This window comes from Dipodomys ordii, unplaced genomic scaffold (genome assembly GCF_000151885.1).
Source record: "Dipodomys ordii isolate 6190 unplaced genomic scaffold, Dord_2.0 Scaffold15, whole genome shotgun sequence".
In the NCBI taxonomy this organism is placed as follows: Eukaryota; Metazoa; Chordata; class Mammalia; order Rodentia; family Heteromyidae; genus Dipodomys; species Dipodomys ordii.
The window spans coordinates 17,899,071-17,918,709 of NW_012267231.1; the positions used below are offsets into that span (position 1 = coordinate 17,899,071).

At 53.0% G+C, this 19,639-nt stretch overlaps 1 protein-coding gene across 1 annotated transcript in view; it reads left to right on the forward strand.

Moving 5' to 3' along the window:
- Positions 1-5,465: 5,465 nt before the first annotated feature.
- The window catches only part of Acsbg1 (acyl-CoA synthetase bubblegum family member 1), a 47,267-nt gene continuing 33,093 nt past the window's right edge, over positions 5,466-19,639 (forward strand). The window contains exons 1-4 of the mRNA XM_013011951.1: positions 5,466-5,508; positions 6,492-6,546; positions 10,510-10,610; positions 11,087-11,163. Of these exons, the coding sequence (XP_012867405.1) occupies positions 5,466-5,508; positions 6,492-6,546; positions 10,510-10,610; positions 11,087-11,163 (276 nt within the window). The remainder of the gene's footprint in view (positions 5,509-6,491; positions 6,547-10,509; positions 10,611-11,086; positions 11,164-19,639) is intronic.

A 19,639-nucleotide genomic window follows, 5' to 3' on the forward strand; every position in this document is an offset into this window, starting at 1 on the left:
CAACGCAGAAAACTTCCAGCCCAGGCCACACAGATCTGGAGACTCACCACCCAGGGACCCCAAGATGCCGGACAGCAGAGAGGGCCCCCCGTGCCCCAGTGTGGGAACCACTGGGGACAATCTGGGGTGCAGGTAAGTGGGTCCTGGGGCGGGGGTGTCCCTGAGCACTTGGCTTGGAGCCAAGGTCTGGATTCAACTGTGGGATCTGGCTTTCTCTCTCTCTCTTTCTCTCCCTCCCCCACCCCTCAGCCTTCCTTCTCTACCTGGGAAACCAAAGGAAGGATCTAGAAAGCTCTCTTAAAAATGCAGTTCATACTGGATGGGGGCACATCATTTGGGGGTGCTGCTCTCTCTGGTCCAGACTCAAATAAAATGGCCCAGCCTGGAGCATGAGAAAGCTGGTTTCCATGGCCGAGAGGATTCTCTGGTCTTACAATTGTTTGATGGGGGGCCTTTTATGGCGGAGGGAGGGCGGTTTGTGTGTCAATGGCTGACAAGTTCAAGGGGACCCGGAGATTTGCACTCCAGCTTGCTGTGTGACCTTGGCTAGTCCCTAGCTCTCTCTGGAATGCGATTTCCTGGCCTGTACAGGAGTCCAAAGTGGACATTTTCCCAGCCCCGTACTGGTGCTCACACCTGTAGCCCCAGCTACTCAGGAGGCTGAGATCTGAGGCTCCAAGTTCAAAGCCAGCCAGGTCAGGAAAGTCCATGAGACTCTTATCTCCAGTGAACCACCAGGAAAGCAGAAGTGGAGCTGTGGCTCAAAGTGGTAGAGCGCTCGCCTTGAGTGAAAAAACTCAGGGACCACACAACGCCCAGGCCCGGAGTTCAAGCCCCAGGACCAGGACACACACACACACACACACACACACACACACACACACTGAAATTTGATCTGCAAATCTGGCTTAGCCCCCCCAGCGCTAGGAGGGGGGAACCCAGCCCTCCCCCCCCCAGCAGGGACAGCTGGGTCTTGGGTCTGAGGACTGAAGCCTAGGGACAGCCCTGCGTGTGCGTGGGAAAGACTCCCATTGTGTGCACTGGAAAGGGTGGCTGGTTCTCACGGGCTTCTGAGAAAAGAAGGTGGGGGAGGGGGAAACAGTGGCCGGGCCCCATGGAGCCACACTGCACCCCGGCCCCCCAGAAGCAAAGACCTCTCACCCCAAGGCCTCCAGGAGGCCCAGCCTCCACCCCCAGCGTAGGCCAGAGCCCCTTAAGGGAGCTGGCCTGACTTCTGGGTCTGCTCTGGGCCTTGGATAACAGGGGACAAGCCAGCCCACACCCCCCACAAGATGCTCACAGGGTCACCCCAAAACAAGCCCTCAATCCTCCCAGTTCTCCCCTCAGTGGGGACCAAGGGAAGATAAACAACCCAACGAGTTTGGCTTTTTGGGGGAGGGGGGGCGTAGCATGGGAGCTTGACTTGGGGCCTGGCATCCTGCTCAGCTGGTGCTCCATCACTTGAATCAGGCCTCCAGCCCTGCTTTTTGCTGGTGATTTCCTCCCCTCCCCCAAGTTGTTATTTTTAATGATAAAGGTGATGTACAGGTGGGTTCCAGTTATGTAAGTCAGGTCGTGTGTTTGGTGATCTCTTAGAGTTTTCTGGCTTGGAACTGTGATCCTCCAGATCTTTCTACCCCTGTCGTGTCCCCTGAGAAAGTCCCCCCCTCTCCCTGAGCTCTGGGGGAAGGAGGGGGGGCGGGTAGGGCAGCCAAGGTGGGAGAAGAGGGGAAACTGCTGGCCAGAGTTGAGGGGTGCCCTCAGCCAGCTCCCCAGGGGCGGGAGCTGAGTGAAAGAATCATCTGGAAGGCCATGGGAGACGCCCCTAGGTTCCTGAGACCCTGCTCCAGCACGGGCTCCAGGTCGCACACATGGACAAGCCAGTGCCACGCAGCCACCGGACCTGGCCAATCCTGAGGCCCCATGAGGAGGCAGAGTGGGGGTCCAGGGGCGTTGGAGGCTTGGGGTAGGGGCCTGGCTTGGTTTTGGGGGGCAGACTTCATGATGGGGAGACACAGGCTGGCGTTGGGATGGGTGGACTGTCCACTCCTCCCCTTCACACTGCCAGCCAAAGAGTGGGTGCAGAGTGGAGCCCCCCTAAAAGCCCAGGAAACGGGGACGGGACAAGAGGCAGCTAAAGGCCACCACAAGGTCCCTCTTGGGGACAGCTTTCCCAGGTGGAGGCCGGGGCAGGGGGAATGTTCTGGAAACCAGGATGCTTTAGCCAGGCAGGCTGCAAAAGGGAGTGGCGCCGGCCTGAAGGTGGGGTACTGAGTCCCCGAGATTGTGGGAAGGAAATGAATTTCAGAGCCGAGTACTGTGGCTCACGCCTGTCATCCCAGCTACTCGGGAGGCTGAGATCTGAGGAGCATGGTTTGAAGCCAGCCAGGGCAACGAGAGACTTAGCTCCAACCAACCGGCAAAAAGCCGGAAGTGAAGGTGTGGCCTAAGTGGTAGAGCACCAGCCTTGAATGGAAAAACCAAACAACAAAAAAAGCAAAAGCAACTAAACTAAGAAACAGCACCCAGGCCCTGAGTTCAAGCCCCAAGACCAGCACAAAAGTAAAAGAAAAAACAATAGCAGTTAATTGTCCCTTTTCCCCACAACCCCCAGTCCCAGAGACCAGAGTCCATTTGTGTTTCCAGTGCTTTACAGTTTATATCACAAATCTGATCCGTTCTGGCTTAGCAGCGATCATTGAGCACATGCTCACTTAACACTTAGCTTGGTGATCACAGATCACTGGGCACATTTTCACCGTCTGTGTTGGGTTGTGGATCAGTACTGCGTTCCTTTCATGGCTGCGTAATATTCCACTAAGTGACATGGGGCATGGGGCATAGGGCCCCTCCCCAGTGGATGGACATAGATATTTCTCATTTAAACACTGGGAACAAAGCTGCTGTGACTCTCTCTCGGGCAAGTACTTAGCAGCCACATTGCTGAGTCAAGAGATTGAACCCCAGGGTCGTCTTATACTTGCTAGGATGGTGTTCTTCCGCTTGAGCCCCGCCAACAGCCCTTTTTTTCAGTGTGTGTGTGTGTGTGTGTGTGTGTTGGGCCTGGTGAACTCTGGGCCTGGGCGCTGTCCCTCAGCTCTTCAGCTCAGGCAAATGCACTAAACTGCATCTCCAATTCATCAGTCAAAATGCCAGACTGGAGGCATGGCTCAAGTGGTAGAGCATCAGCTGCAATCAAGGATGCCAAAGCAGAGTGGGAGGTCCTGAGTTCAAACTCGGTGCTGGGGGCGAGGATCTGCATTCTCGGGGCTGGGTGTAATTCATTGATAAGAGCACCAGGCCCTGGCACCAAAACAAACCGGCCCACCCACCCTCACTATCTGGGGGAGGTTTAGCAATGTCCTTCATCTCTCTGGGCTCCATCGTCAAATGGGGCTGGCGCCCCAGTAGCTTCTGGGAAAGCAGAGTCAGTGTCTACAAAGCAAGTCGAACAGTACTCTGGAGGGACTCAGTGATAAGCACTCAGAGTGCTTATCAAAAGGGGAATTGAAAGTTCTCAGCTGCCAATTCCCAACTCCGCTCTGCCACTCCCCCTGCTGGCCATGCTCAGAAATGCCCGCCTCTGTCTTCCGGCTTTGGGCTCCTGCCTGGCTGAAAATCACCTAAATCAGCACCTGCGTCTGGCCAGGTACAGATGGAAGTTTGGCCTCGCCTCACCCCATCCAAGCTGGGGCCTGGCAGCCACTCCCCACACGGGGCAGATGGGGAGAATCGAGGCCCGATGGGAGAAGATCTGGGATCTTCTGTGATCTAGGATCACAGTTGTCAAATGGAAGCTCCCGAGACAGGCGGGTGGTGATTTCCTGGAGCTTGGGCTCACATGGGAACTGGGTCAGCTGTGTTTCCCACCACCTTCCCCGGGCTGGCCAGGCCCGACATTTGTGTTACCTGGGTCTGTCATCACCGTGCGAAAAGAGCTTAATTAGAGCCGAGGCTGGTGACACACTTCTGTAATCCCTGTATTTGAAAGACAGACATAGGAGGATCGTGGTCTGAGAACCCTGAAAAGTGTGAGACTTTATCTAAAAACATTAAAGCTGGATCCAGGTTTAAGGTTGTGGCCCAAGTGGTTGAACGCCAGTCTCGCAAACACAAGGCCCTGAGTTCAAGCCTCTGCCCTGGCAGCAAAAACAAAGCAAAAAATAGCTCAAGTAGGACTTAACGTTGTGGCTTCAGCACAATATTTTTTTTCCCCCCAGACTTTAGGAGAGAGATGACGAATGCAGAAAAGCTAGGATTTAGCATGGTGCTAATGGCTCACACCTGTCATCCTAGCTACTCAGGAGGCTGAGATCTGAGGATCAAAGTTTGAGGCCAGCCCCGACAGGAAAATCCATATGATTTATCTCCAATGAACTAGTTAAAAAGCCAGAAGTAGAAGTGTGGTTCAATTGGTAGAGCACCAACCTTGAGCAGAAAAGCCAAGGAAGAGCACAAGGCCCTAAGTTCAAGCCCCAGGATTGGTGCACACACACACACACACACACACACACACACACACACACTCTAAAAGGACTGGGGTTTGGGGGGTTTGAAACCAACCTAGGCAAAATGTAATCAAGAGCCCCATCTCAACAAATGAGAAGGATGTATTGATTCACACCTGTAGTCCCAGCTATTTGGAAAGCCGCAGCTAAGGCTTGCCAATTAGGTTTGAAGGCACACATGGGTAGATCTCTGGCTGCTACAGGCAAAAAACAACTTGAGGTCCTTATCTGAAAAATAAAGCAAAAAGGCCAGTGGGTGTGGCCCGAGGAGTCGAGTGCAGGTGTAGCAAGTCTAAGCCTAGATTCAAACCCCAGTATTGCAAAATGAATCAACAGGAAAATGAGTCTGCCTCACGCTAGCCCTGCAACACTGAGTGCCCTTGTCTCAGTCACGATGAATTCATTTAGAAAACTAGGACTAGGAAGGAAACTTGAGCTTACAGGACCAGGGAGAGGGGCTCACTGGGAAGCCAGCCCGTTCTCAGGAAAACAATGCAGCCAGGCCTTGGTGGTTTGCATGCGTCATGCTGGCTCCTAAGGAGGCCGAGATCGGGAGGATCGAGGTTCCTAGTTCTCCTGGACAGAAAAGTACTTGAGATGCTTAAGTAAAAGAAAAGAAGACACTTGGACACAAACAAGTCAGCTTCCATCTGCACCCCTGGGGTTCAGGGCTGTTCCCAGGTGGAAGCCAGGTAAATATCCGCAGGCCAATCTCGGCCTTCTCTCCTACTGGCTCTGACAGGCCCCAGGTTCGCATCCCGCCCACCTTATGTAAGAGACGCCCAGGTGGGCCTCCCGGGGCTTGTGCCAACTGGGTGAGAGGTATTTGAGGCCACACCTCGCAGGACGCCCGGAGGCAGGCTGGGCGGGCCCCCATTCATGCGCGGGTGCCTCATTACCTAGCCCGGGCTGCTCCAGTTCTTCTCCAGCCCTGGGAGGAGCAGACAGGAGGCCGGGATGCGAAATCCTGTGCTTGACTCGCCAGACAGCCAGGACGGTGGTGAGTGAGCACCCGGGGTATTGGGGGGGACCCCAATTCAGGGCACCCTGGTCTGCTGGGAGACCCGTGTGGGCTCCACAGTGGGGTACAGGGTCAGGAGAGAGATGGCTCCCAGCTTGATCTTTGAGGAGAGGCTGTCCATTGAACAACCACAAAACAACATTAGAGTCAGGCACCCGTAGCTCACGCCTGGAATCCCGGCTACTCAGGAGGGTTGAGCTCGGAGGTGTTGCAGTTTGAAGTCAGCCTGGGGCAGGAAAGTTGGTGAGACTCTTAACTCTATTAAACTAACCCCCCCCCAAAAAAAAAAGCTGGAAGGGGCGTTGTGGTTCAAGCAGTAGAGCGCTAGCCTTTAGCACAAATGTTCAGCACCCAGGCCCTGAGTTCAAATCCCAGGATTGGCACACACATACACAAAATTAGTCTTGGAGACTTGGTTGCTGCTATGGAGGACTCCGATTTGTGTGGAGGGAGCAGGATGTGTGTGTGTGTGTCTGGGGGAGTATCTCTGGGTCCAGGATTATGAGATCTAGAGGATTGAAGGCTAGTGTCCTGAGGATTTTGGGGGGGGGATAGAGGGAGGTACTTAAGCCATGCCTTCTTTGGAGAATTACAGTAGTCTGGAAATGGAGGGGGGGGCGAGGAACGAGTTGGAGGCCCTGCAAAGCAATCTGGAGCCTTTGATTAGTCTTGGAGGCCTGAGCCTCCAGGCAGGAGCCTCCAAGGGGAGGCAGCTGGGGGGTAAAGGCAGCCCTGGCGGTGGAGGCTGGCTGCCAGGGGCACAGCTGGACAGGTGCTGGCCCCCTGGGAGCCGGGAGCTGGGCCGGGACTCAACACTGGGTCTCTTGGGGGCGGCCAGGGGTCCCCCAGGACACAGTACCCTGGACAGTGATCAGCCCTTTGAGGTTCTTGTTCTTCTCCCCCCCCCCCCCCCCCCCAGGGAACTCGTAGCGGGAGTGCCACCGCCCCCACCCCTTCCCCAGAAACCATGCCGGACGCGCTGCTGCTCAGGTCGGCTGGCTCCATCCTCAGAACCGTGTAAGAATAAGACAGCCCCTCCTTCCCAGCCCCGCCCGCCTGGCTTTACCCAGGCAGGACTTAGCTTAGCACCTCCACTCTCGGAGTCCAATGGAGGCAGCCAGGTGGGACTTGCAGAGACAGTGCGGTGCTGTGTGCACAGTCACACGCAGCCAGTGCACGTGGCCGCTGTTTCCGGGACTCACTTTCATTGAGCACCTGCTGGATACGGAAGCCGCAAGGCCAGGGAGGTCTGGAGAATCCCAGCTTTCCCGGGACTTCCAGAACCTTCCATAGCCTCCAGAGCCCAAGCCGGAGTGGGGAGGGGAGGAGGGAGGGCAGGGGAAATCCTAAAGGGGCTTCCGGGATGTGGAGATGGTATTGAGGGGGACAAAGGAGGCCGCCCAGCAAGGCAGGAGGAGGGAGGGGGATGGATCAGAGAAAGGTGGGGTGTAGGTCCCCCCCCCCCGCTTCTCATAGTCTCATGGCAGTTGCAGAAACATGTCTGGGCTTTCTTGCTCCTTGCACCTGTTGGGCAGGTGCCGAAGGCTTGGCTTTTGTGACAAGTTAAACAAGACAAGGAGCCCTGTTCACGTAAAGAGGGGATGCCAGGCATCGTAGCGCACGCCTGTAATCCCAGCGTCTCAGGAGGCTGCGATCTGGAGGACTGCGGTTCAAAGGCAGCCCCGGGACAAGCAAACTCCGGGAGAGTCCCATCTCCAGTCCACCAGCAAAAACAAAACAAAGCAAAAACAGTTCATGGAGTGGTGGCCCGAGTGGCAGAGAGGCTTGAGCAAACAAGCCAGGCAGGAGTGTGAGTTGAAGCTCTAGTGTCTGCACCCACAAAAAAAAGAAAGAAAAGGAAAAGGGTGAAGCAGGCTGACTTTTTAATTTCTAGCACCTTCTTTCTCCTTGGAATTCCAAAGGCAGACAGAAGTGGGCCTCCTTGGGCCTTTTGTTATGATCTGGCTTTCTTTTCGCAGTGTTGGGACTTGAACCCAGGACCTTTCATACTGGTACAGTGGGTGCTCGACCACTCTTGCCAAGGCCCCCAGCTATGGCCATCCTGTTGTTAATTAAGGTGACTTCCTCCCTCCGGGCCCCTGCCATCTCTTAGAGTCTGATTTCTGGCTGGTATATAATTTTCCAGAAGGACAAGAATCAAAATCTTTATCACCTGGGAGGGACTGGTGAGGATGCAGATGACATTAATCCCAGCGCTTCTGTCGGGGTCACTGCTGGGTCATTCTGGATGGCTGGAGAAGAGGAGCAGAGAAGCAGGAGAATGTGAGCCAGTGGCCTTGTCTGTCAGCAGGGCTGCCAGGCCTTAGGCATACCCCGCAGGGACTACACCTGTGTGCTACAAACCCCCTCCTTGGCACCTGTTTTGTTGTTAAGCTCCAGAGTGGCTCCCAATGTGCAGTCCTCTATTTCAGAAGTTCTGGGACTACAGGTATGCTCTACTAAACCTGGTCCCGGCCTGGGTGCCTTTTGGAAGGTCGAATCAGTCATGTTTTGAGAGCTCTCATATCTGAACTTGGCTGAGTTTAACAAGCGTGGTGCACTCATCTATTCCTACCAGAAATAAAGAAAGAAAAATCAAAGACCCAGCCAAGCATGAACCAGAGAGCACTTGCTAGGAAGGAACACCCTGACACTGGCAAATGTGATACTTCCCTATGAACTCACGACCTAGCAAAGGATTAAAACGAATTAACAAACAGCCAGCTCCACCGGGACATCGAGGCAGAGACCATGCCAGCCGGAAGGTAATCAGAGTCACTTCTGTATGGCAAACCAGAAACTGGGGTGAGGGGAGAGGGGAGAAGGGGAGAGTGGAATCCCTCCCCCCCCAATCCTGTTGTGTGAGTGCAACTCGATACAGGGAAGTTCATGCTTGCTAAGCTGCCAATACACCCTTCAGAGGGACTCAATTGCTGCAGGCCCGCCACAGATTCACGCCTGTAATCCCAGCTACCCAGGAGGCTGAGATCTGAAGATCATGGTTCAGAGGCCACCCAGGCAGAAAGATCTGTGAGACTCTCATCTCGAATGAAGTACCAAAAAAAACAAAAAGCCAGAAGTGGGGGAGCTGTGGCTCAAGGGGTAGAGCACCAGCCTTGAGCAGCAAAAGCCAAGAATGAGACCCTGAGCTCAAGCCCCAGGACCAGCAAGAGAGAGAGAGCTTGAAATGGAACTTGACTGCAAATTGGACTTCACTTTCCTCTTAATCAGCTCCCCCAAACCTTTTCAGCAAGGTACACAGAGCAAAGGAAGATCGTTTCAAGATTCTGAACTTTTCAAGTCACGTCTGGCATCTCTGGCAGCAGGGTGGAGGTGGCCCCCGTGTGAACAGGCCTGAGCTGCTTTTCCTGGCTGTGTATTATTTTAGGAACGGGAGCCGGTGGATGCCAAGTAAATGACTTGCGGCCGCAGAGAAGCGGTGAACGTCAGAGGGACGGCTGTCTGGCTAGTTTGTCATTTTGGGGGTGGTTCACATAGGCCTGCTGTTTTCAAATGCCTCTGGGGGTCCTGGCCATCTGTGAGCTAGGATGGGGAGATCCCAGGCCCCCCATCTTTGTGGGGTTTTATGTGATTGGGGAGGGGGAGACAAGCATCTTTGTAGAACCCAGCGCCTGCTAGTTTGAGGGTCTCTTCATTCATCTTGCCAGGGCCTGAGATCTCAGGGGTTCTGTGGTTCCAGAACAATCTTCTTTGTTCCCTCTGGGGTTGGGAAGACAGCTTCTACCAGAAGTGTCAGGAGGGGAGTGGCCGGGACTTCAGCACCCCCCATCTCTGACCCCAAGCCAAGCTCATCCAGAAGCGGGCTTGGCTTCCTCCCTCCCCACCCCTTCTAGGTTTCCATGGTAACAGACTGGTCCAGCTGCTGGGCGGGGCTCGACCTGCTCATCCATCACATTCCTTTCATTTCTCCCTCCTCCCTCCCTCCCTTCCTAAATCCTGATGTCTTTTGCTTTAAAATTTGTCTCAGATTCATAGGCAGCCGGCTGCCAGGTGGGCCTGGGTGTATTGGAAAACTTAGTTTGCATCTGCAGTATCATCAAGGAGTAAGGCTGAATGTCCGCCGCAGGTAATTCACTGGAAGTGGGCGGGGACTGGGGTTAGCCCCACCCCTGGCAGACAGCCTGGATCAAAACGAAAGCCAAGGCCCAGCCCCGGGGTGCACAGCTGTAATCCTAGCTATGCAGGAAGCGGAGAGCTAAGGATCATGATTCAAAGCCAGCCTGGGTAGAAAAGCCCATAAGACTCTTTTATCTGTAAGGAACCAGCAAAAAGCTGGAAGTGGAATTGTGGCTCATGTAGTAGAGCACCAGCTCGAACTCGGGGCCTGTGTATACTTGTTTCTGAGCCTTCTTCTGTGCAAGGTTGGCCCTCTAGCACTTGAGTCATGCTTCTACTTCCAGCTTTTTGGTGCTTCATTGGAGATTGGAGCCTCACAGACTTTCCTGCCCTGCTCGGCTTTGAACCAAGATCCTCTGATCTCAGCCTCCTGAGTGGCTGGGATGACAGGCGTGAGCTACAGCACCCGGCTTACTCTGAATTTCTAAGCTAATGTCAGAGGATGTGAGGACTGAGGGGTGGGGGGATGGGGGCTCTGACTCAAACAACCAAGGCCAAAGGTGACTCCAGTTCCCCAGTGCCAGACCCCAGCCACCGCCCTTGACCAGGTGGGAACAACTAAAGCTCAGAGAGAGACAGAAACTTGCCCAGGCTCACACAGCAAGTCAAAGCCCTGTACAACCTGATTGCTTCACCACCAACACTTGAAACTTTTGGGGGTGTGGGAAGGGCAGACTGGGGGGGATTAACTCTTGAAGGGCAGAGGTGGTCTCTCCCTCTGCCCTTGGGGGAGGGGGTGTCATCCCGTGAGCGCCCCCTGGTGGCATCCACGTGCTGAGCCAGGGGACTGGAATCTAGGTTGTGCAACAAGTTCAAATCCATGTTCACCCCATTCTTCACCAGCTCTCAGACCGAGAGGCAGACGATCTCCAAGGAGCTCCTCAACCATGGCCCCCAACTCTCAGCCTCAGAGAAAGCTAAGGATGGCCAGTTGGATTATTCCGGTGAGCTGGGGTGGGGTGGGGTGGGACTGGGAATTTGCGGGGGTGGAGCGAGGAGCAGGTAGGAAATTTGCTGTGCTCACACACTCAGGGACCCCCAAAAACCCTCATGGCCCCCATAGCCACCCTCAGGGCCAGGCTGGGGGAGGGGCAGATCCCCCGCCCCTTGGAGGCCGGAGGTGGGGGAGGCAGGAAGAGGCCCAGAGAAGCCCGGCCGGGTGTGTTGAGTTGGGGTTCTCTTGGGCGTGGGGCAGGAGAAGGAGCTGCTGGTGGAGTTGGTCTTGGAGGTCAGAACGCCATGTTTCTCCCGCCGTGACCTTCCACTCAGATGAATGTGATGCTGAGGTTTGTCTTGCACATGGTGTGAACTTGGTCTTTCTTGGAGATGCCCAGGGGCAGCCACAGCGTCTGCTCAGATCAAGGGGCTCACATTCACCATTGTGGGGCATCTTTTCCCTGACCTCTTATGTTCCCTCTAGGCTGGTTGAGAGAAGAGGACAGGAGAATCTGGGAAAAGGGGGAGCATCCAGGGACCCCAGACACTCCGCGGGCCAGGGTGGGGGTCCCAGCAGCCTTCCTGGGCTCCCCCCCCCCGTACAGCATCACCGAGACAGTCACATGGGGGCCAGAGGCTCTGAACAGGGCTGGGCTGCCTGGAGACCCCCCCCCCCAAGGCCAGGACTGATTTCCCAGCATGCCCTGGGGCCTCTGGCTGGTTCCCAGACCTTTATTTTTGTTGGTCATGGGGCTCAAACTCAGGGCCTGGGTGTTAGGGAAATAGAGGAGAAAGGAAGGAAACAGGCCGGACTGTTTATTGAGATAGAGCACATCACACACGTCCATGCATACCTGGGGTTTGGGGTGGCACCCGGATGCATCTGGGATAATGGAGCCGGGGGAGGGGGGCTGTCACTCTTCATATCTCATCTTTGGCTGCTTAAAATGATTGGGCCGAGAAAGGAGAGGCAGGTCCTTCGTCTAGGATCTTTGGATACATAAAGCGATTGGGCAGGAAGAGGAGATCAGGGAAGAGGTCAGACTTTCCTTTGGAATTTCTTTGTCCCTTCCTGTTGGGGATTTGTCTTCTGAATGGTCCTGATTGGGATCTACGGTGCAAACTGTCCCCTTTGGGGCTTACTGGTAGGAGTTTCCTCCTGACACCAGCAGTCCTGGGCTTTCAGATAAGGCTGGGGTGAAGTGTTCCTAAAAGCCAGGAGGGATCCCCAGGACAGGGTAGTTATGAGAACAAAGCAGATTCCTGTCATTTGACACCGTGAAGGAGTATACAAAGTTGCGGGATATTGTGGTCTTTTTTTTTTTGGTCGATCATAGGCTTGAACTCAGGGTCTGGGCACTGTCTTTCAGCTCTTCAGATCAAGGCGAGCACTCTACCACTTGACCCACAGGGCCACTTCCGGCTTTTTCTGTTTATGTGGTACTGAGGAATCGAACCCAGGGCCTGATACATGCAAGGCAAGCGCTCTACCACTGAGCCACCTTCCCAGCCACCTTCCCAGCCTGTTGTGGTCTTTTGTGGATACTTCCTGCTGACATGAGGGCACCGGGGAGCCACTGGGACTGGGGTCTTCAGGGTCCCTGGCTGCGCTGGGCAGGCAGGGCAGTGTAAGCAAGCTTCCGGTTGCCTGTGGTAATAGGATGGCCTTGACTTGTTCCCAAGTAGTGTCCTGAGTGAGTGCTGTCATTCCTGTCAAAGGGAAACTTTTGAAAAAGGCTGAGAAAACAGAGTCCAAGAAGGGGGACTGTTAAGGGTCCCAATAGAAGAGCCAGCCAGGGGTACCATGGTGAGCGGGAATCCCACCGGATGTCCTCTGGAGCGATTCCCATCATCTACTGAGATGTTCTTGTCATTGAGTTGAGATCAGACAAAAGGCTGACAAGGTGCAGAAAGGGAGTGTCTAGGGTTTCTGGTGACTGGGTAGGGGAGAGCATGGTGGACTAGTTAGAGGACTGGGAATGTTGCTTAGTGGTAGAGTGCTTACCTAGCATGCATGAAGCCCTGGGTTCAATTCCTCAGTAGCACATAAATGGAAAAAGCCCGAAGTAGCGCTGTGGCTCAAGTGGTAGAGTGCTAGCCTTTAGCACAGAGAGGCTCAGGAACAGTGTAGGCCCTGAGTTCAAGCCCCAGGACTGGCCAAAAAAAAAAAAAAAAGAATAACCAGTCAGAAGCTGGGGTGGATTGGAGTGGCCAAGGGCCTGGTAGGAGCCCTTGATCACTTCTTGTAACTGGACTGTAGATGTCTGGGCTATAACAAAGGCAGGTATGTAAGTTCATGTTCGGTTAGAAGGTAGACAGGTATGGACATTAGATGGGCATGCTTATAAACTATTTTCTTTTGATCTCTCAAGGACAGTGTGACTCAATTTAGGGTGTGACACCATCCCTTCTTATCTGCCTCTGGATGGGCTCTGGTCACTAGGACAAGCTTTGTCCTGGGGGGGGGGAGGCTGCTTCTTGCTGGGGTCCCTTTTGTCAGCCCTGGGGCTTGAACTCAGGGCCGAGGCGCTGTCCCTGAGCTCTTTTGCTCTTCTAGCACTCTGCCATTTTGAGCCACAGTGCCACTTCCAGCTTTTGGCTGTTTAATTAGAGATAAGAGTCTCATGGGGACTTTTCTGCCCCAGCTGGCTTCAAATCTCAGTCCTTCCTCAGACCAAAGGAGCCTTTGCCAACAGCCCCTTTACTCCAAGTGAAGGAACAACGTGATTAATAGAAATAGTTATTAAGCAGGGCTTACCTGGAATTTGCTAAGAATTGACCGATAAATACTTGCAAGAGTTATTTATCCCTCAGTGGGTCTAATTAAATGCTGCAGAGGGTAGAAATCTGTAATGATAAAGTCAGTAGACATGAGAGTTTTAAAAGAGCCACTGATTAAACAATCTAGTCAGTTTTTAATGAACAGAGCACTTTAGGACACAAATTAAGATTGAAACAGTTGTACTCTGTGTCCAGGGCAGTTTACATAGGTGGTTTACATACTTGGGAAACATACATTAAACAGGGGAGGTGGGAAGGTGACTCTGGTAGAGCGCTTGCCTTGCATGATAAGGCCCTGGGTTTGATTCCCCAGCACCACATAAGCAGAAAAAGCCGGAAGCGGCGCTGTGGCTCAAGTGGTAGAGAGCTAGCCTTGAGCTGAAGAGCTGAGGAACAGCGCCCAGGCCCAGAGTTCAGCCCCAAGACTGACAAAAAGAAAAAAAAAACACCAGGGGAAAATGGCATTCTAGTTAGAAGGTGTTCATTTGAATGAACAATGAAGTGAACTTTGGTTTAACAATTACTTTTATAGTTGGACAGAAAGAATGAGATGCTATTTTTACAGCTGGGTATTAATCTGGATTAACTCTTACAAAACTTTCCTTTTATTCACTTTGGCCTGTGGAGTCAGGTTATCTCAGAACTGCCTGAAGACATTGCACAGTCAGGCTGCCCCAGGGCAGAGCAGCTGGCCAGGTATTCATCCCAATCCAAGCTCGCCTCATCCAGGGAGTAGGCTCACATTCTGAGTATAATTGATTACCAATGTTGGAAAGGTTTTGGGGGACTGGGAATGTGGCTTAGTGATAGTGCTTGCCTAGCATAAAGGAAGCTTGGGTTCAATTCCTCAGTAACACCTACACAGAAAAAGCCAGAGGTGGTGCTCTGGTTCAAGTGGTAGAGTGCTAGTCTTGAGCAAAAAAGGAAGCTCAGGGACAGCACCCAGGCCTTGAGTTCAAGCCCCAGGACTGGCAGAAAGAAAGAAAGAAAAAAAGAGAAAGAGAGAAAGAGAGAAAGAAAGAAAGAAAGAAAGAAAGAGAAAGAGAGAAAAAAGGTTTTCATTTTTTCTCCATCACAGCTGGCTAGGAACAGGTCTGGGTCTCACTTCTAACTCCTTTCACATTAAGATTTACAGTCCTCACATAACTGCTGGTCACAAGCAGCACAGATAATGCAATTGCAGTGAAGGAACAAATAATTTCAGGACATAGCAGTACCAAAAATAGAAAAGATTAAGCTGGGGCTGGGAAGGTGGCTCAGTGGTAGAGTGCTTGCCTTACGTGCATGAGGCCCTGGGTTCGATTCCTCAGCACCACATAAGCAAAAAGAAAAAAGCTGGAAGTGGCACTGTGGCTCAAGTGGTAAAGCGCTAGTCTTGAGCTGAAGAGCTGAGGGACAGTGCCCAGGCCCAGAGTTCAGGCCCCACGACCGGACCCCCCCCCAAAAAAAAGAAAAGATTAAGCTGGGCACCTTTGGCTCATATCTAATTCTAGCTACTCAGGAGGCTGAGATCTGAAGATCATGGTTCAAAGCCAGGAAAGTCCATGAGACCCTTATCTCCAATAAACCAGTCAGAAAACTGGAAGTGGCCCAGTGGCTCAAATGGTTAGAGCTCCATCCTGAGGACAGCATTCAAGCCCAGAATTCAAGCCCCATGACCAACAAAAAAAAGAGAAAAGATTACTTTTTCTCACACCAGGATGACAGTTTCTATGGATTACAATGAGAGTACTTTGAACATGTACACATACACAGACACACACATACACACACTTGTCCACAAAAGTTTTAAGGTGTGCTTAGGTATTTAAGAAAAGAAAGAAAGAAAACCCACCGTAAGTTTAGAACTGCATGGTTAATGCTAGGAAATGGGTGACACCAAACACATTACAAGGCAAAACTTCTGCCAACGACAAACAGAATTTAACAGACTGTGCTTAAACAATTTTGGTAACGAGGCACACTAGCTTATGAATTGACCTCTGAGCACCTAGTTGGGCGAAGCCTTAGTAAGCTTGATGGAGGAGTGGGGATTGTCTGAAGACCCACACGTGGCCTGTGTCTCTTGGTAGGTGTTAGTCTCCAGGACCTGCAGGGAGAACTGGGGGAGGGGAGGCGGCCAAACAGGTTTCGAGGGGGAGGAGGCAGCACTTTTAAATTCCTGTGGACATCTTTGCAGGGAGGAGGCAGCACAGGGAAGCACTGTGGGTGAATGGTTGAGCAATTGCATAGGGCTGCAGGGGAGGGAAGAGGTGAGAGGGGAGGATTTCTCAAGGGAGCCTGGAGCAGCCTCCTGGAAGAATTCTGCCTTAAGGGAGACATTGACAGTCCCCATTCTGAAGTGAGCCAACTCTGGAAAGAGGACAGGAGTGGTTGAGTGTCTGAGTCCCCAAAACAACCAAACAAACAAAGGACTGGCTTGCTGTGGGATGCTATCTAACTGCTCCCATTATGGGATTTTTTGGGGGAAGAGGGGTACGAAAAGGAGAGAGAAGTAAGAGAGAGAAGTTGGCCCCCATGTGTTTACCAACCAGCCACTGTCAGTGATGGAGCTCCGGCAGAGCTATTCGCTTGTAGCTGCTTTTCCTTTGGAGGCTTGCACACATTCCCGCCGTGTCAGCCACACCGGCTGGCAGGCAGGCAGACATCTACAGCGGTAGACACTTAACCTGCTGGAGAGAGGGCGAGTGTGCAAGAGTTACAAGAGCAAGGAAGGACAGTGCCGGGTGCTGGTGGCTCACGCCTGTAATCCTAGCTACTCAGGAGGCTGAGATCTGAGGATCGCGGTTCAAAGCCAGCCCGGGCAGGAGAGACGGTGAGACTCCTATCTCCAATAAACCACCAGAAAACCGGAAGTGGCGCTGTAGCTCACCTTGAGCTGAAGAGCTGAGGGACAGCGCCCAGGCCCAGAGTTCAAGCCCCATGACCGACCAAAAAAAAAGAGCAAGGAAGGAGAAAAAGACGTAGGCTGAGGGAAGCCCTGATCCGGGCTGGCTAGCCTTCAACAGGGCACCTCTTGATGAAGAGCGCACTCAAGGACACAGATTGAAGGGCTGTCAGCTAGAAGGGAGCTTCATGGTAAATGATCTCTGGTCTGGAGGTGGGGGGGGGGGAGAAAATGGAGGAAGAGAGAAAGACAGGTGCAGCTGCTACAAGACCAAGTTGCCTTTCTAGAGGAGATGGCTGGGAGGCCGGTGGAAGAGAAGGGCTTGGGGAGCAGGGTGAGAGAGTAGAGGGTTCTTTGGAATGGAGGTAGAGGTAGAGGAGAGCTTGGGGTGTGAGGGACCTCGGATCCCTCGCTGTTGTATTGGAGAGAATTGTTTAAATCAGTAAGAATATTGAAATCGAGGGATCCGAATTCAGGCCAATGGTGGCCATAGTTTTAAATAATAGTGAGGCCAGATTTCAGTAGAATCAGTTTTTCTGACAATCAGTCAGCCTGAGAGTCTTAAGATTAGACCGTGAGCAAGCCAATGGGAGATCTTTGGGAGACAACTTGTGATCCATTTTGGAAAGCTTGGTAGAACTACAGAGCCTGTCTCCTCCCCCCTCCCCGCCCCTGGGGCCTTGGGGAGGCAAATGAGCATACCCCAATAATTAGCAGAGGGCATCCCCAAAGATCTAATTAGAGGGTGTCAGAGGGCCAGCAAACATGAGAGACTCTGGGGACCCCCACAGACAAGAAGGTGGGGTGAAGGGGGACCTCCTGGAGTCCCTAGGTTCATGTCGGGCACCTCCCTCATGGACTACTTCGCCCTGAGGCTTCTAGGTGGTGGATGGAGCCGGTCAAACCGAGGAGGGTCTCCTGCCAGGAGAGGGGGAGTCTGGGAGACAGAGGAGAGGGAATGTAAGCATGGGGGCTCTGTGCCCCCCCGTGGAGAGAGGCCTGGGAAAGAGAGGTAGGGTAGCCAGAGGTCAATGAGGGATGGGTGGCCCCTGGGCGGAGGGACCCAGTTACTCCTGGCGCTTTCCCCCTTCTGGGTTTTGGCATCATAGGTTAGGAAAACGGAGGAGAAAGGAAGGAAACAGGCCAGACCCAATCTCCCACAGGTGAGAACTGTTTATTGAGATAGAGCAGCGATGGGTCACAACTGTTGGATCCGAGGTTGTGCAAGGGGGTGTTTGGAGTTGGGCTTACAGGGGGTTCTGAGCAAGAAGGTAGACACTAATGAGGAAGCTGTTAGGTCCAGGGAGGTGGGGACCACAATGGACTGTTGATGGCCGGTTTTAGCACACATGTTTGCACATACATGGGGTTTTGTCTGGTATCCATATGCAGCTGGGATAATAGGATGGGGGGGAGGGTTAATCCTTTCCTGGGCACTGGCGCTCTACCACTTGAGTCACAGCACCACTTCTGGCTTTTTACTGGTTCTTTGGAGATAAAGAGTCTCATGGACTTTCCTGCCCAGGCTGGCTTCAAACCGTAATCCTTAGAGATCAACTACCTGAGTGGAGGGATCCCAGGGAGATCCAGAGCATTTGATGTCCTTCAGCCTCTGCCCTCCAGCCTCTCCAGGGTAGATCTGTGGTAGACAAGAAGCACTTCCCAGGGGTTGGAGGAAATGAGTTGATATGTTCTCTTCCCCTCCGCCCCACACCTGGGGTCCTAGGAGAGAACTTTCCACTGGGATCAAAGTATCCACTCAGCACATGACTGACCTCCAGGCCTGGCCTGTACTGGTCAGCTGGGCGGCTCGCCTCTCATTCTCTCTGACCTAGCACAAGGGCAGGTAGGGACAGTCTCCGGACTCCAGGCATGGTTCGTGTGGAATTTGGGGTGCAAGTTTTAAAAAAGCTAACCCAGCCAGGCACCAGTGGCTCACGCCTGTCATCCCAGCTACTCAGGAGGCTGAGATCTGAGGATGGGGGTTCAAAGCCAGCCTGGGCAGGAAAGTCCATGCGAGTCTTATCTTCACACACACACACACACACACACACACACACACACACACACACACACACGCTACAACAATGGGTTGGAGTTGTTTATTGCCGTTTTCTTATTCATCCTCATGGCAAATCAGGTGGGGAAACTGAGGCCCAAGGAAAACAGATGGTTCTGTTCTGCTGGCTGGAACTCAGTGGCTTGACCCTGGCAGACACAGAAGGTAGATCAAAGTTCTCAGCCTGGCCCAGCATGTTCTGTTCTGCTCGGTCAAAAGACTCAGCAGGCCAGGCCGCTACGTCCACCCTCCTCCCTCTGCCTTATCTCTGTGTCCCCGGGGCCAAAACGCTCATCTGTCTTTTTTATGTTTTGGCAATATTAGTCGTTGGCCCCAAGGCCTCACGTCTAAGCCAAGCACTTCACTCTACCCCCACATCCCCCCCTCCATCCTACCTCCTTCTCTTCTGTAGCCCCGAAAATGCCTGGCCTGGGGGAGACACTAAAGGAATGTTGCAAGACAGACTGCAGGTCAGACACCTGGAGGGACTTCCAGTGTCTTTCCTCTGGTCCAAATCCGTTTTGTTTTCACATTTCCCACGAATGACGGGAAAGGCCGGCACTCCCCCACGCCCGCCCTGCTCTGTGAGGGTGCTCCTCTCCTTCCAGAAAATTCAGTGACTGCCTTTGCTTTTATTCAAGAAACCCAGAACCTTCCCCCCTCCACCCCCAGAGCTGACCTTGAACAATAGATGGATTGATAAGGCTCAGGCTGGGGTCAGAAGGAAGAGAGGGAGGGGACAGGGGGGACGGAGGGGAGGGAAGGGGGTGCGGGGGGGCTGTTGGGCACTGTCTGGTAAGGGAGATCTCACTGGCTCGGTCCTGGCTTTTGCTCTGCAGTGATTTTAGGCAGGAATGGCATGTCAGCTTGCACTCGCTGAGCTAACATGGGGTGGGAGGAAGGCGAAGGTTGACTTTGTTTTTCTTTTTTGTGCTGGTCCTGGGAGTTGAACTCATGGCCCGAGCACTGTCTCTGAACTGTTTTTGCTCAGAGCTGGTGGTATTCTACCACTTGAGCCACAGCACCATTTCTGGCTCTGTGTGTGTGCGTGCGTGTGCGCACTCGTGAGCACATGCGTGTGATTAATTGGAGATAAGAGTCTCATGAACCTTTCTTCCTAGGCTGGCTTTGAACCGTGATCCTTCTATCTCAGCCTCCTGAGTAGCTAGGATGACGGGTGTGAACCACTGGCTCCTAGTGATAATCTCATTTTTTTCTAAAGATTTTATATATGTTTTGCTCCTTTTTATAAAACTATTTGTTGCTATAATGTGAGAAATTCCTCATGTCATTAAGTATTCTTCCCCCCC